We start from the raw sequence: 26,441 nt of genomic DNA on the forward strand, positions 1-26,441 counted from the left end.
AAAAACATAATCCTAAGTTTTCACTACACTGACAGTACTGTGAATCCATGTGAGATCTTTACCCAAAATTGAAATGGCTACACATTTTTGTACTGTATAAAAAACAGTGCCCTCAGGCTTCACGTTAAATGGGAATAAGAAAACAGTTTAAAGGATAAAACAAGTTACCTCATTCTTATTTCCATTTCTTGTAAAAAAACATATGGAAAATTACATGACAACTCTTTAACTACTCTGTCAAGGAATCCTCATCAATACCATAATTCAGATGCTCTGAATATTGAAATAATGTGATATTCAACCAAAAATATAATCCTTATCAGCTGTGTGTATATCATGAGAAACTGAAACTCAATGAAAAACAAACAAAACCACCATTTTTCACTTTAGGATTGTTTTGTTAACAGGATACTGGTTTAAATATAAAGATGGGGAAAAAGCCTTATTCAATCAAAGCCATGTAAAGGAGCTTCACTTTTGCAATAACCTTCAAAAAGGGATTATACAGAAATAGAGAACATTGCAAATTCCAAAGAATTACAAAAAACACACATACAGAGAATAACTTCCTGAAGTACTAAAGCTGAAAAAGTTAATACTTAGAGAAATTACCCAGAAATCAAGAACTATGCAAAAATAGCAACAAACTCAATTTAAAACTTAGACTGCCTAGAAAATCTTTTATCCATCACTCATTCAGTGCCTCCTACTGGGCACAGAGAGGATAAAGTTTTGAGACAACTAAACTGTAATTTCTAGGTCCAAATTTCTTCTCCACCCCTTAAGTTACACATGGTATATTTCAGCACTGATAAATATCAGAAACGAAAATACTTTTGTCACACTAATAACATGATCTAGACAGGTAGTTTGTGTTATTTAAGGATGTGTTAGGAAAAGCACACTGTCCTGACTGAGACAACAAAAGGATAAAGAAACAGCACTGTATACAAGAAAACCTATGTTAGGAACAGAGATGCATGTAAAATATATTCCTAAAACACAGGATTATCCAAACAAATAATGTCATGATTTAATGTACACTTCAGTGCAATTCCCCACTTAAGTAAAAGTTTAGCCTAAATGATACTTATGAGACAGTATTCCAGTTACATTTTTATTCACTTACCTGCCCTGAATTATACTATGTCTTGATGCTATGAGAAATACCTACAATTTACAACTACGTTTTAGAACATAAATTTTCTACCTTTGCAATGAAGCAGAAAAATTTAATTCATCTGATATAAATTGAACTTTATCCTGGCCAGAAGAGCTAAAGGAGTAGCCAGATGATTAAAAGTACACATTTCTTCTCAAAAGGCATAGAATCACAGAATGAAATGTCACTAATTCAAGTATGCCATCACAGTAGCCTGAGAGATATATTTTCCATAAAAAAATACTGCAAAACTTAAAATCCTTAAAAAATAAAACTTCTTTTCTGCATTGCTAATTGCACACATTCTTAAAGAGATTTGATTTATGGTGTCTGTTTTTACATCTGAATTGCTATACATGAATTTACATGTATTAAGGCATGTATTTTCAAACCCATTTGTGCTTAAAGTGATTATTTTGTACCTGCTCCTGACATGACAATGCAAGCTCCCAGCTTGCATTTTAACAAAACGATGGCCACATTAAACAAAGGAAATGTTCCTTTCTGCAAAGTTTCTAAGTTTGATTTCTACAGCAAACTATTTCTGCAAAGGGAATTCTCTAGTGTGTTTCATTCTGAATTAAGAAAACAAGCCTAATGCTATTTTGTAGCGAGAGTAAAGGTTTAATTATACAATCTAAATACAGATAGTTGTTAAATCAGGTAATTTACACCTGTGTTGAAAACTGAACCTTAAACACTCATTCCCCAAATTAGGCATGCTTGTATGATCTCTCAACCATTTAATCCAGCGCCCCAGTGTCCAAGTTCATCCTTGAACTGATGTTTCCTCCTTCTTTGTACAATATCTCATAGCAGCACTAACAGGGAGAATATTCTTAGAAATGGAATTCACAGAATCATAGAATTCTAAAAAACTTTGAGTACAAAACTGAAGTTACTTTAATTCATCTAGCATAAAACTTCATTTAGTGATGGATACCAAAGTGTCTTTAGAGATTTTCAATCAACCAAGGCAAGTTAGATGGTTCCCATTAGAACCACAACATAAGAAAGAAGAGAGCACATGGCTGTACTACACATTGCCACCTACTAAACAATTCTACTTTTAAAGAGGAAACATTAAAAAAAAAAAAAATAATAAAACATCACAGAAAACAGCATGCCCCAAGTAATGGGGGCTGGGGGGAGGGAGGCCAGAGGGGGCAGTCTTCAGGCTCTTCAAATGAAAATGTGAGGTAATTTCCCCAAATCACCATTCATGTATCAGAGTATGCTGGAAAAAATCCCAAACACAACATTACAGATGTGAGCTCAGCCAATCATCTCAAAACTTCACCATAAGACTTCTATTACCATTTTACATCGGTGATACTAACTACTCTGGCACTCCTTTTACAGTATTGGAAAAAAAGAAGTTCATAAGCCAAGTAATAAATATGGCTGGTTATGTACGTAACTGTTTTCCCTTTATTTACACATGGATATTTTCAGTTTCATAGAGGCAGAGACTAAAAATAATACATTGATCCTGAATAAAGAAAGTAACTGGGAAATCCTGGGGAAATCCCTATCTCATTTTAAAGAGACTTGAAAAGTCCCACCCAACTAAGTACTCACATAGAAGATTTGGAAATTTTAGAGGTAAGGCAGCTAGTATCTGGGACCTAAAACCACAAACAGCCACTGAAAGGCTGAGTAACATCTGCCCAGAGGCAATGACTACATAAGTCAATTCTCCACACTTGCACAATGAAAAGGAATCGATCTCCTTTATCACTGGCCTTGAATTCTGATCAATGTATATTAGTGTAATAATAGGCATCTAATAAATTCGAAGTCCCAAGGCCAAAAATAACTTCTTTCTGAAGCAAACAAAGGAATGACAGAGACAACTACCTCCACCTCAAACCCTCTTTCCAGTCTATTTCTAGATCTTTTCTATTAAGTTGCTGCAGAGCATGTGCCTGCCGCTGTGCTGTGAGTTTCTGCAAGCAACAATAGTATGAAATTGTCTCGATTCTTATTAGCCCCACTGCTGCCCACAGGCATATAAGCAGCAACAATGAACACTGACAAGTCCGGGTGGTTTTCCTTCTGGTGCTGTTCGGGAAACCTCAAGCATCAGCAAGCATCTGTCTGCATAGAATCCCCAAATAATCAGGAGTACCTGCCTCACATTTGGAAGATTATTTAGAAATGCAGTTTTTTCTTGCATGACAACTCGGATTTGACAGATTATAATACCTAAAAGTTGCTTTAAAACTGATACAAAATGTTTCATTGCATTCTCTCCTTTCCTCAAAACCTTATTTTTTTATATTGTAACCCAGCAGTGGTCAAGAGCAAACTTGGAGGCATTTTTAGCTAATGTATTATGACTTTAGCTTCAATAATATTATAAGGTTCAATTTTTAAATATAAAAAAAACCCCTTCTATTCCAGTGGCAAGACTAAACACATTTTTAAGATCTCATAATGAACTCTTGAAAATTAGAGCAAAAAACATTCCAGAAGCACTAGAGAATTTAGAAGTGGTTTTCTTCAGAAAGAATTACTACACTTATGATTTCCTTTTATAGTCTTAAGAAGCTACAGTCAGAAAAATAGAAAAAAAATATAGCTACTTAAATAGCAATTTAAATTCTTCAATACAAATTAAAAAGCACCCAAGCTAAAATGACTTTACAAGGAAACTATTAGCCATTTGAAGTATTCTTCCCCCCCAAAAAACATATCTGGGTTAATGACATCCATGCTCTACCTGTGACCTAGGACATATCATATTTTTTCCCCTCCAGAGATATCTTGGTATTTATTTGAAAACAAAGTAATGAATCACATTTCTTTTGCAATAAAGTTTGTCTAATCAAATCCCCTGAAATGGAATCACAAATTGATGGCTTTGCTTCGTGAGCGAAGATTTGGGAAGGGCTTGACCAGATGACCAAGGGCATGTGGGATATGCCAATCTGGTTGGAAAATAAAACTGGAAAAATGGTAAGGTAAACAGGGTAAAGGAAACTTATCAGATTATCAGCAGAATACACTTCTAATTTCATTCGATACTAGTTCATTAGCTGTGCATCATGTTATGTTACGTTGCTCAGTAAGCAATACAAATTACTCAGCCTGCTTGTTGGCAGCACACACAGCAAAAAGCAGTACTGCAAAGGGACTAAGACCATTACAGCAAAAAGAGTCAAGAAAATGGTTTCGGTTTCCAGCACTGAAGAGGCCTAACAAAGATTAACTATTGTCTTTAGCTTAAAGAAAGAACTTGAACATATTTACTTTTTTAAACAATTAAACTATTTATAAAACATGAATTGGGTAGAAATTAATATAGATACAATAGCGTCAGATAAACCCAACAGTTCACAGAGACAAAATGTCATTCAAAACCAGAATCCATTCAATTATATACCTTTTCCTGATTAATGCAGGATTACTAAACTAGTTAAAAATGCAATGTTACTTTATTAGGGTTATAAGATGGCAGTTAGCGATAAAAACTGTAAGTGTTCCAAAACTGGAGACAAAGGTTTAAGTTTTCTTTGTTTCATTCACTATTTCCAGCTAATTTCAGTGATAACCTTGAGAAAGACTGCCCTCCTGTGTTCACTGACCATAGCATGCTGAGAGGAGACAGCCCCTGCAGCTGGAATCACTTGAAGCTGGCTATTCTATTTTTTAATTTTTTTAATAATCACATTACAGATTCAGAGAGTGAAATTAACCCACTAAATGTTTGCACAGAAATAAAAGGCTGGTGAGACAGCAAGACTGTTCCTAGGGCTTTCACAGAAGGCGGTAATGCTTGCTAGTTGGCATCAGTCCTAAAAAGCCATTCTGGGCCTTTAAAATGGCATCGCTGCTTGCAGCTGCTCTTTGCTCTTAACAGAGGCTGCTTATTAAAAGCTCCTAAATTGTTTGATGAAGTCCTAAAGGAATAAAATGCCTGTTAGACACCTTGCAATGAGGTTAGCTATACTACTTCATACCAGCTCTTCACACTAACTGCAGCTGTAAGGCACTCCTCCTCTTCAGAACGGTACAAAAAATTCTAAAGTATGAATCTGCAATCACCTATATTTCCCATGTCATACTGTTAACATGTCAAAAATCCTGTTAGTGCTTTATAAATAATTAAGACATGAAAGAACACTGAATGTGAATACACGCATTTGAGAAATGGAAAACCCAAGGTACACAGCAGTGGGTCATGTAGGAAGTCAGTTCATAGTGAGCTGGCAACAGGACTGACTTCTAGATTCCTGGTTTTTATAACATCACTTGGTAAGTTAGAGAAACAAATGCTCTTAATTTGATGGAACACATGATACCCACATTGCTACATTCAGGAAATGGTCTAGCCTCCTATGAGCATTACACTGAAGCACTACAAATCTAGTGGTAAGGGAAAAGCCTTGCTTTTAACAGTATTCAACAAAACACAAAAACACTTAAATAAGTCATTCAAGCAGCTGTAAAAGAAATCTGGGGTTTGTATGCTAGCAAACACAAAGCTATTGTGCCACTTGAGGATAAAAGCAATGTCAATTTTAAGATGCATGTTATACTGAACTCAAGTGTGTGCACATACATGAGTGCACAAGCAGCATGACTATAGATAAATTTTATTACAATTAACAAAAACGTATCACTCCATGATCCTTCAATTATTCATTCTGAAAAAATACAGCACTGAACCAAGTTTAAAAAAAAAAAAAAAACAAAAACAAAACAAAAAACAACCAACATAACATTACTCACTAATACAAGTACCTAAAAACGCTTGTACTTACACAAGTACCTAAACCAGTGTTTTCAGAAACATGTTCCTTTGTTTCCACATTGGTGTTTCCTTACTTATTAGAAATAATAATCAATACCCAGTATGGGAATCCTAGGCCTTTTATCTGTGCAGGATAGTATCATATAAAAGCACTACTTCTTCTTGCCCATTTACAGTACATTTTTATACTACCTTCAACAACTGTTACCCCTACTGCACCCTCCCCCCTTTTTGTATAAATATATATAAAAAGGCATTTTGCCTTCAATTACAGGACAGCAACAAGAAAAATAATGTGTGTGCATCTGGAGGGCACGCACTTGCTCAGTCTTTACTTATGAGCCCAAATTACTTTTTCCTCACATACTGCCTTCTAATTTTTTCTTTGTCACTTTGAGGATCAACCACTAAGTTCTTTTTATTGTCTTCAACCACAAAAGAACAAGTTACAAAATGATGCTTTTTCTGAATTTTCACTTTGCCTGGTTTAAACAAATAAATGTCTAAAAAAAAAAAAAGTGTGTGTGTATATGCATATATATATAGAGGGAGAGATGTATGCATAAGGAGAGATTCTTGCATGGGAACAAGTGAATCAAACATCCCCACTTCTTGCATTCCACAGAATACAGACCTACTGGTGAGAGTTACTTAGAGGTCATTTTGATTTGGACAAAATATTCTCAAGATAGAATCATAAGCAAAATAATTTAAAACTTGCCCACAATAATCTCCTTTTAACACTGTTTCTATTTAAGTTATTGTTTTCCCTCCTGGTGAAGAAGGAACACGTTTTCATTCATGAAATGAGATAAAAAATTCTGCTTCCCATTGATTTTATTAACAAAAAAAATTTTGAAAATAAAAATTGTTTATGTTAGCATTTATTTTTCTATTTGTGTGCCTCTACAGTTTGTTACGATACCTAACACTACTTGGCAATCAGAAGAACCTACATACAACCTCCTTATTAAATCAACTAACATTTTGTGACTGGACCATTTATAGTTTTCCTTTTTGTAAGAGAAATTAAGCACTATTAATAAGATCTATGATAACTAAACTAGAGACAAATGAATTTAACACTACAGTCAGGGTTCACTTCCTGTCAAATATAACACATATGGAACAGATGCCTGCATGGTAGCAGGAACTTCCAGTATCATCAGTGTTCCCTGAACCACAAGGCAGGGGCGTCTTAGCAAAAGCCTAAGCTTCCATAACACTCAATAAACTAAAGAAGTTAAACACACCTGGATAGCCAGATGGTTGTCTATATCAAGCTCCTTCTCTGGTGTATTTTTGTTATATATTTTATAAGGAAGGACAAACCTTTAAAGAGAGTGGGGCAATTAGAGCAGCTGGCTATTTGGATAGCACTGGATTATGCAAACACAGGTCAGTATTAATTACAGCATCACTAAGAACATGCAATGATACATCAGTCAAGCAGCCTTTCGAAGTTATATTCCAAGTACTGATTCTCTTTTTAAAGCCACAGGAGGAGAGTGTTTTCAAAACAGGGCATAGACTTGTGTCCAAGGTCTATGATACAACATTTTCTTTCCAATGGATATTAAGGAGGTTTCAAGAGAGGAGCACAAAATGTGCCCAAGATGAACTGAAAGCTCTCAACTGATTTTAAGACACAAATTTAGGCGACACATGTAATTGTCACATTTAATGTTTGAAAGCACAGAGTACTTCTATGTTTGGAATTTAAGCATGATTTTGAAATACCTCATTAGAATTTACAAATCAGGTAACACTTTTTCTGTCAATGTAAGGCATCAGACCACCCGCAAGACCAGTGAAGCCAGTACACAAGTGCATACGGCCCTTAAAAAGGACAGTGATACAGAGAAGGCTAGCACTCCAGTAAAAGCACATGTAGCTGGACCATTTGCAATACAAAGCTCTCACTCCCAGGACACTGAGACCTGATGACCACAGGGAAGTTCAAATTCAGCAACTGTAGACCATGCAAAATGCGTGTGACACGATACAGAAAAATAAAGCATTCCTGAAACAGTGCATCAGACACATGATTTTTTTCTGAATCAGTATTTCAACATTTTTCCCAAATCAAGCCTCAAGATACTTTCATGGGCCCATCCCGATGACTATCATGTTTTTCATTCAGCAGTTTCAACTAAATTTAAGTGGCACTTGGAACCCAAGGGCACATACCTAACCTAGTGTATCTCATTTTAACTGCTGCTCCAGCAACTAAATTCTCTTCCTGCAAGGTCTCTGTTCATTCAACGTAGTACAAAGTAGAACCTCATAGTACCAGTTAAAAGGTGTAATTTCCTGTCTGCTGTCACAGGACCTCTAACAGAAGTGCAGGGGAAAAATAAGTGGAAAATAAGGCAGTACTCTCTCCTCAGAAGGCATTTTGTTCACATACTCCCCCTTAGTTTTCTGAGTGGAAAAATCGATAGTGCTTCTAAATTACAAATTCTAAAAACCAGGTGCTTTTGCCTGACAAGAATTTTACTCTTTTCATAGAATATTCTAACAAATAATTTTTAAAAGAAGACTTATTAAGACTTCATTATGCTTGGTCCCCAAGAAATTTTACTTTGTTTTAAATCCTATTTCATCTCAAAGACTACAAATATGTATAGTGGTCACAGAGATTATAAAGAAAAACTGTCAACTAAAACAGCTACATGGAAGGAGGCAGTACTTTGTGTTTGCCATATTACACGAAAATTACATGCTGCTTAAATCATTTTGACAAATACCTTTGACATTTCAGCTGCAAACTTTCAATGCAAATTAACTAATGCAAAGCAGTTTGTCTCTCCTAACTTCCCAGAACTCAGAATAATACGAGAAAATAACTTTCCAAAGCTTGCCAGAATGGCTATGCGTATTAGGCACATAGTATCGCTCTTCTGCTGGATGCTCTTGAGTTCTGTTTGTGTGACAGCTTTGTAGTTCAAATACAGTATGCTTCATTACCTTTTCCCCTTACAGTATCTAAGCTACAAGATTGTTGGATTTTTAACAATTAATATTTCTATAAAGTTCTAATCTTTTAATTGAACACAAGGAATAAGGGATGAAACCTTTCCATTTTCAGTGAAATAACTTATGTATCAAGCCATGTCTTTGATCATTAAACCTTTGTATAAACAAGTATAAAGAACAAAAAGGCTGCTTACTAGGACCAAGCAGATTCTTCCCTGTAAGAAACAACCTACAATTAATAGGAGAAAAAAAAAAACCAACAAAAAACACCAAACCCCGAAGAAACAAAATATGAAAACCCCCTACACCAGGAGTTTTAAAGTGGAAACAGCAGTCATGATTAACTGTGTATTCCTCATAGCAATAATTTGATTACACAAACTGAAACTACAGAGCTTTCAGAAAAGCTTCCTTAATTTACTAGATAATCTACAAGCAATTTCCTTATATGGCTGGAGAGAAATCACCGCTGTATGCTTTTAAGCTGGAAGATAAATGGCCTTTGAAACAGAAATCGCTGTTAGTAACTGGAATAGTAAGTGTCTTGCATCACCACTGTTACAGATTCCTTCTGCATCATGGAATGGTTTCAGTTGGAAGGCACCTTAAAGATCACCTAGTTCCAACCCCCCGTGCCATGCGCAGGGACACCTTCCACTATAGCAGGTTATTCAAAGCCCCAACCAACCTGGCCTTGAACACTGACAGGGATGGGGCAGCCACAGCTTCTCTGGGCAACCTGTGCCAGCGCCTCAGCACCCTCACAGTAAAGAATGTCCTCGCAATATCTAATCTTAATCTACTTTCTTTCAGTTTAAAGCCACTACCCCTTGTCCTAGTTGCCCTTTTTTAAATGCATTGCATTTTCTTTTGAGTGCAATAAATCATCATCACATCAGTAAAAGTGTTTATTGAATTTTTGTAAATTGCAGCTTCACAGGGAAATGGGAGAAACAAATGAACAAGAAAGTATTTAGGGCTTTTAAACGTTCTTTAAAATTACATCAGATTAAAAAATACACGTATACTTGAGCTTGCATGTTTTATGTAAAAATGAAAGCCTGTTTTCTCAATATATAAAGAGACTAAACAATGATCTGTTAAAAAAAGATTAAATCAAAAGTAGTCTGGCTAAGAACTCTGATTTAATTCTGATTTTAAAATTCCAATGACTTCTTCTAAACATGATAAATGTTATGTCAGCATTTAGCACTGTGCTATTAATCACGTAATATACTTTTCATTATGGAAAAGCTAGACCCCACTGAAGAGCAGCCTTCGGCAGAAGAGACTTCTCTCAGCCTTTTGGTAGAATCAATTGGTTACAAAAATGTTTCCTGGAATTTAGTCCAACTCTTAACATTAAAGACAGTATAAATTCTCACAGTATATTTCTGATCCGCAGGTGGTAGCTCCAAAAGTGTTTACTACTTGGCAAGCACAAAGAGAACATCCTTTCACTTTTACTGTTGTGCTTTAGAGAGCTCTATTTTTCCCTAACTCTTGATCACTTTTTGAAGAAACCAGATACTTAATACATTTCGATACTGAAAATGGCCAACTTGGGCATCATACTAGAGTAAGGTATAGTTCAGAATTTTAAAATATTAAGCTTCCAAATATATCTCATTAACTTATGTTCTGAATGCCAAGCACGTGCTAAAAGCAACCAAGTTAACTGCCTAGATTACAAAATCCAGCCAGGGTTGAAGAGCGGACAGAGTACACCTATTGGCAATTTACTATGTATTTACATTTCTAAAAATCAGACAATAGATATGAAAATAATAAAAATCTCTTTTCCTGTAGTTTGCACAGTCTTATTCAATGAAAAAGTAAAGAACCAAATAATTTTTAAAGTTTACACTTAAGTTTTAAAGACCACTTCTGATATTTAAAAGACAAACAATGGAAAAAGCCAGTAAAGAATACTATTTGTACTCTAGAGCAAAGCAGCTCAGAATCTGGCACAAAAGAGCAGAACTGAATGATTAGGACAACTTACCACTTTGAAACTTGTCCATGGAGAAAGTGCAAAATTTGCCACAGCCATAAAAGAAATAATTTTTAGTACCATAGTTCAAGCAGACCATACATAAAACTACAATTATCTGCTCACTACAGAAGTCGTATCACAGAATTTCCTCTTTTGGGAAAGTATTATAAATAACCCATGCAATTTATAAAATAAGAGACCTTATTGCTGCCTTTGGCAATTCCTAGCAGCAATGCTTACCTGGCAATATTCTAATCTGAAGGTAACAGGCTAATGTAATCCCTAGTTTTCTCCTAGTCATACATCTTTTTCTCTCCTCAATTCAAAGTTCATAGAAATCACAGTTTAATTAGAGTGCCTTCATTTTTTGACACACAACATGCCTCAAAACATTCATAGATTTATTTAAGTTTTATTATCATTAATCAGATAAAGAAAATAAATCAGTGTATTTTGGATGATATAAGGATTCCATTTCCAGGAAATTTAACACTAGTTACATCTTACCCAGAACATTTCCTGCAGGTACTTCTTCAAGATCTTCAAGTTCTCTCCCCATAAGCAAGTAGAGATTCTCCAGTGTACAGGCAGTCATATGAGGTACTAATGGCAGATCATCTGTGGCAGAAGACTGGGATGACAGCTATATACAGAGTAAAACAACCAGTGTTGAATATTTATCACTTAATAATGACAAAAACATTTTTCTTCAAAACCTCTTTGCATTCCAAAGCTAAGAAATACATTCTAAAGCATTTTCATTTCAAAAGTATTAAAAAACATATACTGTATTTTTTTCCCCTTCCAAAAATGAAGTCTTGTGGCAAAAAAAGCAAATGTTACAAACAAAATAAAAAATTACACTTTCTTTGATAATTTAGGTGTCTGCTACCCCTACTTCACTTTTCATTGTCACTGATAAAACAAATGTTTCAAAACAAATTCATAAGTAATGAACTTATACGGTCACAATCTCAAAACATTTAATAGCATTTTTTTCAATACTATTACACACCCCTTCCTGTTCCCCAAAGTATTGTTTTTTCCTATGCAAGTTTTCTTTGAATCAAAGTATGCACATACTGGATTTATTGTTAGCTAACACAACGCTGAACTATTTTGGAAGAGTTAAGGTTTACAAGGAGTTTACAAGCACAATCAGCTATTACCACAATTATTTTGATACTTTTTGGAATTTCTTACTTTTTTAAAAATTTTATTTCATTGTCACCACTTACCTTATGCAAAGACTCAGCAGGATCATATTTTGGTCCTAAAACAAAGATCTTTTGCCCTTTTCTCACCACACCACTGAACACTCTAGCAAAAGCAATAAAAGACTCCTTGTTGTCTGCTTCCTGTTTCACTGCCTTTGAGGTCACACTCTCTGCTTGACCAGTGAGCTGTTGCTCTTCACCTAATCAAAGTTAGAAAAATATAGAAAGTATAAAACCAGTTTCTGCCTCATCATCTTAAGAAAAAAAAATAAAATCAATTAGATATTATCATGTCATATCTGGTGACACCTTAAAAGACAGCAAGAAACATAGAATCATAAAATCATTTAGGTTGGGGAAAAAAAAAAACTTAGCCCAACACTGCAAAGTCCACCACTAAACCATGTCCCTAAGTGCAACACCTTTTAAATACCTCAGAGGATAGTGACTCAACAGCTTCCCTGGGCAGACTGTTCCAATGCTTGACAACCCTTTTGGTGAAGAAAGCTTTCCTAATATCTGATGTAAACCTCCCCTGGTGCAATCGACGTTAGTTCCTCTTGTCCTACTGCTTGTGACTTGGCAGAAGAGACCAACCCCCATCACTGTACCTCATAATCCAGTCTTGTTGCTCATACCCTGCTTTTTTTATTAATTTGTTATTAGCCTGCTTGTTTGCTTATAATTAAACAGCTACTCTCATAAAAGCTTAGAGGAATTAAAGGTTATACTGGAATAAAGCATGCTAGTAAAATGTCCATAGGAAGGTTCTAGCAGCAAGCTAAACAAAGCTGAATCTTTCTACCCCATACACAAGGTCAAAAGTCAGTCACTGACCCTTCTACTTAAGAGTGAATATGACTTGATATTTCAGCAGAGCACCTCCTTCAAGCAGGATCTGTCTTCATTGACCCTAAGTACTGAGACCAAACACATTCTCAAGCTATAGGAAAAGGTGTCCATGGAATGTCAGAGCATTTATGAACTACAAGCTTTCTTACAAATCCCTCCTCACTTGCCATTGGTTTCCATCTATTGAACTGTTTGGACTATCATGTGGATACTTCTTTGTAAAGTACTCAGCCCATTTACAATGCTTAGATAGTACAATGAAACGCTCTCTGATAAAAACAACTGAAAATTACATACCTTTTGTATCACCAGCGTTCCCAGTTACTTCAGACGGATTTTCATTGGGGTTTTTTTCCGACAGCTCCTTTCCTTGATTTGCTGCCAATTTTTCTGCGTGCCTTCGTTTTGCAAGTTCACGCCGATGAGCTATTTCTTCTTGAGTTAAAGGCCTACATTGTATTTTAGACCATTAGTATTTGGAAATGTAATTTATTTTAAAATAAATTCAATCACAACAATTAGAATACTATACCTGGTATAAGTAAAAATTCATGCAGAATGCCTTTTGCCCCCATGATACTGTAGTATCATATCACAGTATTTTATGTCAGCTAATATTAGCGAACTCTTCCTCTGTCACGATTAGGAAGAGGCCACCATGTTAAACTTCTGTTTCTTTTGCTAAAATCAGTCAAGTTTCACCCACTGATGTGTGAATTGTCGCTTTTTCAGAAAAGATTCAAGCCAATTTCCAAAACTTTTTTCCACCATGTCAAGTATAGTATCCTGACTTAGAATGACAGCTAAGACTAAGAATACAGTGTACTAATCTAAGCTTATCTATACCAAGATAGTTACAAAAAACTACCAAGCATTTCTTCAAAATACACAGGGAAAAAATACTGTCATTTTAAATTACTTATGTTACTTCGTTATTTTAAAGTAGCCTTTGTGACATATGTTCAAATGAAGAAAAAAGCCTTTGCAAGCTACCTTTCCATAGCTATTAAATTTGTTAAGGACAAAAGATTAAAAATTGAGACAACAAGAAAAAATAATTTTAATATTTGATGCAATTCCTATCCAAAGTGAGTTATGCATATATGAAAGAGCAATGCCTGAAATCCTGTTTTTTTCTCATATTACAAAAACTGTGATATGAGATTATCTTCTAAAGTACAAACAAGGAAACTGATTCCACATCTCTTTCCAACGCCTCCACCATTTCCATTAATTTCCCATATGAAACAGCTGAACCTGTGTTCCTGCTATAGTTATCACAGATACTCTGAAAAATAATCTATTCTGTTTAGTAATCTAATCTGTGCTGTCAGATGCATATATTAAAAAAAAAATCTGTATCATTGCAGCTTAAAAGCATGAAAAATAACTAAGTTATGAATATAATTTTTTTTCATGAAAACTACAATGCTTCCAATTTTTGCTTGCTTGTTTGGTGTGGAAGCAATATAAATACATATTGCTTTCCAGCATTAATGAATAATTTATTTTCAAAATAATAATCAATGCATTTCTTCACATTATATGAATATTCTCAATGGAGTTCTACCTCAAGAGAAGAAACAGAAGAATTCTCTCTATGATAAAACATGCATTTGTACAACACAGCTGGACAAACTAACTACAAAGTCTTAGATCTTGACTTAAACTCAAGAAGATGAACATAATCACACAGCAAATCCCCATCTACATGATGTGTCCTTACTTGGACAAGTTACTTCCTCTCTTTAATATCCACACTTAGAAAAACAGTTCAAGATTTCCTGAATAGTAGTACTAGTAATGATAAGAGGAAGAAAACAGAACAGGCATATAAATAAAAAAAAAATAAAATTATTGAATCATACGCCCATATCAACTATTCCACACTCCCTAAAAGGGAAGCAAACACTACTTAAAGGTCAAAGATTTTATGTATAGCTAGTAGAGATATTTACTGAACTTACTCTGCCCTTAACTGAATTAACTGGGGGCAGCAAGCTTTAAAAAGATTATGTGGCTGAGACCAACTCACTGCCCTTAAGATATTTTTATATCATAATACGGATGCTTTTCTGCATACAACACATTCTGCAAGAGATTTAATTTAAAATGCTTATTGAGACACTTAATTATATAAAGTTTCTTCTTAGCATTTGAGGAAATCACCTTCAATATAGTTATCAGGCTTGCCTTGAACCCAAATGTTCAACTCAAATGAGTAAGAAAGCTATACATAAGTAAAAAAAAAAACCACAAAACAAAAACTTTCCCTAAAAATAAGAGAGGCCCCCAGGATAAAATGTTAGCATTTGAAGCACAGGCTTTCAGAACTCAGAACCTGGGACAGATACATTACATATCATATAAAAGGCAAAATTGCCACTACAAACTTCACAACTTTTTTTTTTTTTCCCTTTTTTTCTTCTTTTTAAAAATAATCTCTTAAAGAATCTTTGTGACAGGATTAAGAATATGTAACTCTGAAATTTGGGACAGTGCTATATTTCTGTTTGGTTTGTTTATTTTATGACAGAAGAGAGTGAGGCTTAACAATACAAAATGCAAAGCAGATGGTGGAGAAGAAAACCTTTTTATGATGATTTCTTTTTTTCTGAAGGCAGCTATTCAAAGCTATTTAAGGGTTTGGAATGTCTGAAAAATTCCCAGAGGAGAAAGATTGACAGGGAAGTACAGATGAGACAGCCAAGTGTGTCATAAATGCAGTTTATATATGATGGCATAGTATACACATGAGGACATATGTATGCATTCCAACACATTTTATTGTCCAAAAATACTTTTCATTTATGTAAATAATCCTGAGAGTAAAAAAGTTTGCTTGCTTTTTTCCCTTTTACAGGATTTTTAAAACTATCAGTATATTTAGGTGTCAGCCTAATATATCAAAGGTACCTTAAAATTCTGAATGCAGTGGTACAAATTGCAATATATATAAGCACAGTTAATTATATTCTCAATTTGATAAGAGGCAGCTTGAATGTGGGTGCGACTTTAGCTAGTAGGTACGACCTAGACTTCCATCCTGGTTTCTGTCAGAATCAACTTCTGTAAAATGAGACACTCCTGACAGTATCATTAGAAACTACAAAAAGATAATGTTGCCAAATTCTTATATAGAACTGTAGCATACTCAACATCACAGAACAAGATTAATGAACAGAAGGCACTGGATCTACAAAAAAGAAAAAGAAACCCAAACAAACAACAACCCAGTTTTAAATTACACCCCGATTTATTCAGTTTTTCCTGTTGGCAAAACCAATCGGAAGGGAAATCAATTTTGAACAACTGCTGCCCAAATGAGAAGAAAGATTCTTTCCTCTTCTTCCCTACCATATTTCTTTCCTTCTCTTTTCTCACTCTGTAAAAAAGGTTCTACTGCCTCATAATATTGAAATAACAAAAACGGGACCACGCAGTCACACAGAAAACAGTAAATGAAAATTCTGAAGCAAAGAGATTCCCTGCCTCCAGAAAAATACACGCAGACACCATACGTGTGAAACAGGCACAAGAAACAGAGCTGACACAGAAGGATAGCTACATTATGACTAACTCACCTTAACCTCAACTATGTGGTAAACAAATGCTATGGAAATAATAATGTGGAAAAGAGTATAATATAAATACTATTAGCATGATGATGATGAAACGCATCAGATTCCAGGCAAGTAAGCAAGCTACTGCTGACTACTTCTTCATTCCCACATTTCCCGGGATAATTCATTTAGTTCAAACTGAACTACAACTAAACTTCTTCATGCAATCAACCCTCCAAATACAACAGCTTTTTATTATTAAAGAGTTATATTTATTCTTTAACCTTTTAATCTTCAGACCATTTTAAAAGGGAAACACCACAGTCAGAACATCAACTCCTTTCCAAAAGACTACCATCAACAAGCGCCTGTGATAGATCTTCCATACCATGAACAATGTTTGTCAAGTGGCTGAGAATACTTTCTCTCTATACTTTTTACCAGTTTAAATTCACGGACATGTGCTTGACTTCATGAAACTAAGGTGGCAATTTCTGTTAACATTTTTAAATCCAAGTAATTTATGAAGAATCCCCTGGATTACTCTTCGTGGCTCTGCTCTTCAGTATTAAGTTCTAGTTAAATCATTGGCTGCTGTTCTGCTCACCATCTGGCACTCAAAGACTTCCGACAACAGCATCTCTAAGAACAACTCTCACAAGTGCTGCATGTTTGCTACAAGTCAGCCTAGAGTATGTCCAGTGGTCTTTCAAATCTTTCTGAAGCTCATTAACTTCTGGATTAAACTGCTTGATGTCTATGGAACTATTTTCATCCACAAATTTCTGTACACCTACTAAGATTATTTCCCTATCTTTTCTACTGCAACTGAAAGCACCAGGCAATTCACAGTACAAATTATCATGTATATACAAAATGAACAACTGAAAATTATCGAAATCAGGATTTACAGAAAATTTCATACGACAGTCTTATAGAGCTCCCGCAAAGGGGAATACTCAATAACTGTTTCTTATTATATTATACAGTGATTACCATTAATTCTGAAATACATAATGAAACTAATATTCAGTTATTCATATGAATAGTTATATGAATGTGTCATACACTGCCTTGCAAAAACTCTTGACTAACACACTGACGTTTGATTTACTCACATACTTGATGTAACATTCTGGAAGAGTTTTGCTTCTTTATTGCACAAGTTCTTCTCTCTTAAGCTTACAACTGCACGAAGTAAATTATTCTCAGAGATCCAGATTTCATCTATTATTACCACATATTCCACTAACTACACTTTAGAACAAGCTACTTATGCGAAGGAAAGATGATGGGTTCAGATCATACTGAAGTCACTGAAAGTCACACTGCCTTTAAACATAAAAATTAATTTATTTGCAAGAAGACAGTAATTTCTTTAAGATGTTGGAGTTTTATGTATGTCCACTTCTTTTGATCATGACGATGTAATGTCTTTTTAGCTAACGATTAGGTAAAAATGACATAACTGACATTTTTTTCCAATACAGTTTTAGGAAACAGCAGAAAGGAAATAGATTAAGTATACTACACTCTGTTGGCTTAGACATCATAAAACAAAGAAACAGTTATCACAGAATCGTACACTGGTTTGGGTTGGAAAGGACCTTCAGATCATCTAATTCCAACCCCCCTGCCACAAGCAGGGACGCATAGTAACACTAGATCCTATTATAATTTCCTGCAGAATTCTCTGGGAAAAATGCATGTTTCAGGGTGACACCTAAGTAAAAAAAAGAAAATCCTGATATAGAGCTGACTCAGGATAAAGAAGTACCTGTCCGTTTATCTAGAGGAAAATGTTAAGGCTATTACAGATTTTACATCCCCTTGTGCAGTCATTAATAATTTTAGAATGTTGACTTTTCTTTATTGCCATTGAGAAATAGAAATGGAATTTCTTCAGTGTACTCCATTTATTTATTCAGTAGTATTGCAAGAGCAATGGACTCGAAGTAGCACAAAAAGTTTGCCTCCTACTGCTGACATTGCATCACATCATTGTAACATTTAGATTAAGTTCTGCAAAGCTAGTAAAGGATTTCATTGTAACAAACATCTGATATACAATTTAAACTAAAATTGCCTGAAAGTAATCATAACAAATTACTGTATGTTTCTCTTTTACACTGGGTTAGATAAAGACAGAATTCTGAACCTCAGGAAAAGCAAACTGGAACATTTATACTCTGTACGTAAATGCCAAAGTTGCTTTTACTTACACACCTACACTCAACCATTCTGGTTTAGATGGCTGTTCCATGTAAAACACTGGTAGAAAGGAGAGAAAGAAACAGTATATACTGACCGAACACCTAATTCTGCACACAGCAATACTTAATAAATAAGGACAGGCATCATTAAATTACCAAGGCCTCATTACATAACTCCAAAAGAGGCCAGTATTGCCCTCATTTCCCACTGGGTTTGGTTTTAGGTATTTTAATATCTAAAGTGAAGGAGATAACACTACACTCTCTTATCAGGGAGCATTGTAGACATTGCAGTAGACATCATTTGTCTACTCTGTCCAACCACCGACTTTCAGAAAATTCACACTGTAATCTGATTTGGTTGGAATTGGCAAATTATTTCAGAAGTTCAGACAGAAGAAACTGGAAAACAAAACACGTTTGCACAGCTCTTGTTTCTTTAGAAAACCTGATAAGAACTCAGGGGCATACAGGTACCATACAAAAGTCAAATTACAAATCTTTCCAAAGACAAACCTAATACAAGCTGCCAACCTGCTGTAACACAACCATAAACTATTTTCCCATGTATTCCAGTGTTGTAACAGCTGAAAAACTTTTTTTTAAAGAGTAAAAGCAAAAACGTATCAAGTTTAGTATAGAACCTATTAAATTTTAAAGTCACCTTCTTAGGAGATACTGGTTGCCAACAGCAGCCTCAAAGGAGAGTGTTTTAATTAAAAGTCCAACATTTGTTATCATTTACTGTATGCCCTGGACTTGGAATAGCTTTTTGCTTTTCCTAGCCTATGCTTAAGTAGTATTATAAGCAGGTGGAAGAAATAAGGTAAACTATAAAAACTGCAAAGTCAATTTGCAGCTTTTAAGTAATGTACTAAAAGTTAACATTACCCAAAAGAAGATGACAGAGCATGGATCTACATTTTTTTGTCCCCCACTGGAAGTATAAGTCTTGCAAAAAAACCCCAACACAAACAATCTTGAGAAACATCTCAGATTTAACAGACTTAAAACCAGTTGCCCATCCCAAAGGATGCACATAACCCAGCAGACAGGTCCAGCAGTCAAATATCAGAATATACAAGAACATTTACAGCTTCTCAAAAGTAACGTGTAAATGGAACATCTAACATATTCATGTTCTTAAACAAGTAAACATGAAACCCCCTGTTAATCGACTCAGTGTATGCATTCTTTGCTTCTCCCTATGTCCAGGCATTCTTATGAAGCATCCTCATGAAATGACAGTTTAAATATGTCATACATTCCAAACAACCGTCACTCAATTCTGTTAAGCACAATCCTCATCGTGTAACTGCAAACAGCATTCAGTGGCCAACACAATTCAAAACGTGCTTAGGAACCATATTTACATAATACTGTGTTTTTAAAACAGTTACATTTTGTTTCATGGAGGCAGCTTTCCTTCCTCTTTAAAACTAACCTCCTTTTCTGATTTAATCAAGAACCGCTTCCTTCTACAATCTTAATGATTAAAATATCAAGAAGTACACATTTAGCTATAATTACTATTTTTTAAAAAATACGGACTCCAACTGTGACTTCAAAACAAAACTGTTATTACTACCTCATCAGCAAAATTACATGGTGCTGATAATGACTTCTTATCTCAAAGATAAGTCCTGTGATTTCATTTTAATAGTAGCCAATTAGTAAATTATTTATTAATTCAATATTAAGGCCAGCAAGAAACACTTTACACTCAACTACAGAGCAAGTCACTGCAATTTTCAATTTCCTGGATAAACAGAGAAAAATGACATATTGTCTACAGTCATCACTAATATGCCTCCAAGTCTCCTAGAAAGAATTCCAGGACAGTCTTCTCATTTTGTAGGCAGAACTCTCATACAATATAATCTCAGAATCTAACTCATCTAAATTTTATTTGGATTTTTTGACCAGCTCTGCATTACTTGGACTATCAGTCAACTGCAGTCCTCCATACAATTTAGTAAACATCTTGAGATTTTTCAAACCAGACAATCAGAACCACAGATTTGTTACACAGTAAGCATTAGAGTACACAAATGCAATCATACTTGTGTTCTGAAAACCAAAAAAATTGACAGCAGCACTTTTTTTATCTAGGGTGAAAATACAACCACTAAATGACAATGCCTAAGTTATGTACTGAATGCATCATTCACTGAAATGGTCACACAAATGGTCATACACATATTATGAACCACAATACATGGCAAATTTCTTCAAAATATTTTGTCCATTTGAGGAACCTTTTCTCTCTTTTAAAGGAATAAAAATTGAACACATAGCATATAACCACACACATAAAACATCTGCCTTCTTGAAGGCGGATGACTAAGGTGAAAAGAAAAAAACAACCACTAGTGTATCTATCTAGGAATCTAGACAAAGAAGGCACGGCACTGCTGTGCTGCAGCAGGACCAGCGCAAGAACTTCTGTTCCAGATACATTTAAGGACAGAACTCAAAGCAAAACTGCACCATCTAGTGTCCGGTCCATCCATAAGTGTAACACATCTTTTCCCTGAACTCAAACTTCAGGCATGAAAGACTTTTGATGGAAGAGTCTGAGATAAGAATGGTAAGAAAAAACTGAAATAAATCTAGGAAGTGTGTGAAGAATTTGAGATAGTAGTAAACCTTTCAAATATTACTATATCCACAGTATTTTCTGCACAACGGTTTATACTCAGAATCAGTTTGATTTATTAAAGATTATTTTCAATATTACTTCACTGTAGACTGACAATCTCAGAAGAACATAAAATGGCCAGTTAATACAAAAATTGACTACTGAAAATGCTCCAGAGACTTAGAGGGATGCAAGGTTAAGATCAAACCCATTCTTATAAACTCATCAAAAAAAGTACACGTCCTCTGTAAAAAAAGCAGATGGCTTCAGCTGAAAGCAGTGCAGTTAAGAGAAATGAAATCAAGATGGATTTATACCTCAAAGAAAGATGATCATTAAACAATAAAAAGCTGTTTCAAAAAGATTTAAAGTGTATTAATACTTTTCAGTTCACTGCAAAAACTCAGGGGTTTGACTGCTTTAATTAATCTATTTTATTTTGCACTTGCAATGGACTGGATGATCACTTAGTTATTATGCCAATTGTAATACGAAGTGTTTCTTGGAGTTATGATCATGCCAACACAACCTTAATGAAAAACTAAGAAACCATTACAACTCAATCATATTTTCAACCAAACATCCAGAAACAGCATACAATGTATGCATTAGGATGATATATCTGAAAAAAGTACTATTCTCCAACATATGTGTTGTTTACTCAACAACAAATACGCTAATTCTAATATGATTAAAAAAATCACCTCATTCAGAAAATCTCTACTTGCTGAAAAGATTTTATCTCAACAATTCATGAATTATTTTTTCAGGACTGAAACAGCCTATCCACACTTGCAACATAGCTTTTTTTCCTTAAAGTGCCTAACGTAGATTAGAAAGTTATATGTTACACTTTCTTACCTTGGTTTATTGTGTGGTAATGCCTTTGCATCAACAGCAAACATTTTGGAAACAAAGACAATAACCGGGGCTGTTCCTTCACTACTGCATTTCATAAAAGCTGAAGAAACAAAATGAAATCACTTGCACAATTTTTTTTCCCAAAAGTATGGACAAAACTATGGCTTTCAGAGAATTTTATAGGAATTACTGTTTATTTCCTGTTTCACTGGATGACACGCTGAAGACAAGAGGAAAAGCAGAAAATTACTGCCCACTGTTTACTTAACACTGCCCATATCTTCAAACCTGTTTCACAATAAAACTAGCAAAATCATAAAAATAGAACTCTTGATAACAAACTACAAATACTCCAACTAAACGTATTGGTTTGATATTTAAAGTTGAGTTCATCGTCCAGTTTAGATTAGAATGAAAACAGAGAACAGCTTAGCATGAAGACCAAGCTATTTATTCAGTACCTCAATGTAGTCTCTTTCTTTCAAACTAAAGGAGGAGGCCCTGCAAACATCCAGATGCTTATGTCTTCACAAAATCCTAACAATTTAACTGCAAAAATGGATACTCCTGAAAGGATGAAAGAGCTACACAAAACTCTGTCAATACTTAGGAAATACCCATAAACTATTTTTTTCGTCCAACTTGAAACATATTATCAAATTTATAACAGACAATGTCATTCAAATCTTCTAAGAGCATAGAAAATAAAGCGTCTTCTCCTACTTCCTCTTCCATCCTGTACACCAAAGTTATTTTCATTACTGCCTAGCAAAGAATTTTTATTTGCCATAGCAAAGTTAAATCACTGACTGCAGTTTTTCCAGCCCCATTATAATTTTCTAGCACAGGACTTGGTCATTATCAAACTTCCTATTGCTTACTTTTGCATACAGACATCCCAAAGTTCAACATAACACTGTCTGAATATAATACTAAACCCTTCTTGAAGAGGAACTCTTAAGTTAAAGCTGGAAACTCTGCCAGAACTGGATGTAAAATGATTATCTCAATGAAGTCAATGGTAAAACTTACACTAACTTCAAAGTATCAGGATTTCATATCTTCATTTAACACTCTGGGTAACAAAAGCTATTTATTGCGCTGGAAGTCTTTTAGCTCTTGTTTTCATTTGTTAATCTTTTACCATGCTGGACTATACAAATTAACCAAAAAATCAAGTTATACCTTGAGCTATTGAAATGTTGAAATTCTTAATGCTTGTGGTAACAGCTAAGCTACATCTTACTAACTTATTTTCAGTATACAAACTACTTAGCCATAAATTCAACAAAAAAAGGCTTTTTATTTTAAATTACCAAAAGCTGAGTCTAGTTAATCAATATAGTTGTAAAAATGAAATTCAAATTCTAACCTCTCCTGGCTAAATATTAATGATTTTAATACAGAAGCTGGTAGCATATTGAATTCTCAATTACATAACAACTTCTACATTTAGAACTAAAACCATGTATTATTCTCATATTCTTCAAAAAGCTCAGTTTCAGAGTCTTAGACCTTACATCACCTGCAGCTGAGTTGTCTAAAACCCATGAATATATGGGATTGAAAAAAAATATACAGGCATAAAAATAAGACATAATACTATCACAGTTCACTGACCAACATCAAGAAAAATATGACATATAATTATAAACCTAAGCACAGATTACTACACAGCTTATGATCCACAAACAAAACCACCAAGACAGAAACAACCTCCATGTTAATGGGAGAACGCCTACTCACCACTCTTCAGTTCCTGAGTTTCTGGTGGCAAAGAATCAAATGTTCTAGCCCCAACACACATCAACTTTTCCACTCTCTCTGCAGTGATGTCAAGAGGACTAGGAAGTTTATTACACACCATGGCTAAAACACACTGTTAAGGATATACATTTATATCTTTATATTTCCTTGCTGAATGCTAATGAAAGAAAGACAAATGCTTTCAATATTCATTTCTCTAAATCAACCTCATGCAGTAACTGTCAGTAACAAAAGACAGCTAAAACCCATCTCTCTCTGTTACAGGGCATGCAGCTCCCTCCCACGTCAACAATTTCTGGCATTTACCTAAGGACAGAAGGGATAGTTAAGTAGGGGTGGCTGTTCCTATGTGCAACTGGTAAACTAAGAATAGCACAATTGGGGCAAAATTTATATAACTAATTAGGATTTATAGATCAATTATTTGTGCATTGCTACTATAACTGAGTATAACATAAACAATGAGAAGACTGTCTACACTGCAGACAAACAGCAAAGGCTGATCTTGGATTAAGAATGCATATGCCTAAAACATAACACCAGATACTTACAGAAGCTCATGGGCAGAAAACCTAAGATACTATTTTAAAAAGGAGATAGGTTTATCCTTCAGGAAAAACACTAAAATTTGTATATAAAATTACATAATGAAAGTGTATTGTTAAACTACCTCAAGTTTCATAACTCACCTTTCCAAAAAAAAAAAAGGCTGTGTATAAAAGCATGAAGTTGGTAGAAATATAACACTAACTGTATATATGAAACAAGAAAACAGGTCCAGCTAGCATAGGCACAGATGTGAAAAAGAAAACAAACTGTAGCAATTCACACACTGAAATATGTGAATGCTCTCTTTGAAGTCTTGGCACAAAACCTAGTATTTCTTTAAGGATACAGAGGACTGCATCAGATATTGGTAGCCACTGGCTACAAATGGCATTAAGATGAACTTTAGGGTCTGCATGCCGTGACTCCCGTGCACCAATTTTCAGTCCCAAAGAGGTGACTATCTTTTCAATTTTTTCTTTGTCTCTGTAAAGAAAACAACAGATTTAAAAAAAACAACCCCACAGTAGCAATACATAACAAGCATGGAAAGAAATCCCATGAAAACTTTGTAGATCATCTCACCTTTTCATAACAGCTTCATATAGACTCCATATGTTGTCCAGCACCAACTGCACAAACAAAGGTTTCTTTCCTTTTGACTGGTAGAACATAAACATACAGCTAATTACCAGTAACTCCTCACTTTTAGAATAGGCTTAAGACTGCACTTTTAACTGACCATTATCTTAAGGAGCATGTAAAAACCTTTATTCAAAATCGAGGCAATCTTTCATTTCTACTTCAACAGCCTGTATTACAAGAATTGTAGAAGGCACAATATAAACATGGCATTTAAAAGTGAAGGACAAGGGTTTCAGAAAAAGAGCCTGATAGATACAGAACATGTCTACCTTGAGCTTGGTTATCACCCTTTTCATAGCTATTAATCCTCACCCATAAAAAAAATATCATTAAGAAAATCAGCATTATGAAAATAGGGAAACTGTCTTCCCTCTTAACTTTTACAGGTAGAATCAGTTAATGCAAGAGAAACGTAATTTTCAGGTTTTGGTACAGCATTCAGTGGGATTCCATTAAGGCCAAAAAGATCTTCTAAATCCTAAATCCTAATCTAAAAGAGTATCCTAAATTCTTAGCTGTTGAAGGACTCTTCTAACAAGACAGATTCTGCACTGTCTGCACTGTTAGTCTCCCATTCATCTTGTGTGTTTCACTCTACGCTGAATCCCTGAAGCTGGAGCATCACTTATTCTGCGAAGACAGACATTTAAGAGCACCTTCAAAGGAGGTTTCCTCCACCTAGCTTTTCAGCAGCCAGTTTTGGAATATTCTCTTCTCCAAGGGCTGATGCAAGGCTATACTAGGTACTTTATACCTCCATTTATGTCGGGTAAAAAGGTACTGAGGTCAATTTTCAGCATAGACAATGAGGAAAATAATAATAATAATACAAAAAATTAGAAACCAGGTAATATTTCTGATAACCTTCCTACCTGATCACCTTTCATTATCTTCTTTGCTTTTGCATTTAGATAATAATCTCCCCATAAAGTCTTCAGAAGTACCGCAGGCTTGATTCCAATCTTTTGGCTATACAGTTTGGCAAAATGCTCTATGCTGAAAGGAAACAAAATGAATCTTGATGAAAATGTAACACTGTTTACATGCGCTTATCAGCCTAAGCAACAGACAGCTTATGTGAAAATTACACATAAATCTCAAATCCTTGGTTTATACCCATTTTCCTGTTTTCACTTAAGCTCACATTGCTTAACATTTACACCTGCAAAAACATTCAGTCATAACAGCTCAAAAATGTCTGCAGTATTTGCATGTTTTTGTTTTGGTTCAAGTCAGCTTC

General features: G+C 34.8%; 1 protein-coding gene across 1 annotated transcript in view; it reads right to left on the reverse strand.

Moving 5' to 3' along the window:
• Positions 1-26,441, reverse strand: part of EFL1 (elongation factor like GTPase 1) — a 76,814-nt gene that overhangs the window by 41,296 nt on the left and 9,077 nt on the right. Inside the window, exons 8-15 of the mRNA XM_065688219.1 lie at positions 26,074-26,197; positions 25,142-25,218; positions 24,906-25,042; positions 23,990-24,112; positions 22,244-22,343; positions 13,263-13,414; positions 12,135-12,313; positions 11,404-11,539 (exon numbers count right to left, since the gene is read on the reverse strand). Of these exons, the coding sequence (XP_065544291.1) occupies positions 11,404-11,539; positions 12,135-12,313; positions 13,263-13,414; positions 22,244-22,343; positions 23,990-24,112; positions 24,906-25,042; positions 25,142-25,218; positions 26,074-26,197 (1,028 nt within the window). The remainder of the gene's footprint in view (positions 1-11,403; positions 11,540-12,134; positions 12,314-13,262; positions 13,415-22,243; positions 22,344-23,989; positions 24,113-24,905; positions 25,043-25,141; positions 25,219-26,073; positions 26,198-26,441) is intronic.

This window comes from Lathamus discolor, chromosome 8 (assembly GCF_037157495.1).
Source record: "Lathamus discolor isolate bLatDis1 chromosome 8, bLatDis1.hap1, whole genome shotgun sequence".
NCBI lineage: Eukaryota > Metazoa > Chordata > Aves > Psittaciformes > Psittacidae > Lathamus > Lathamus discolor.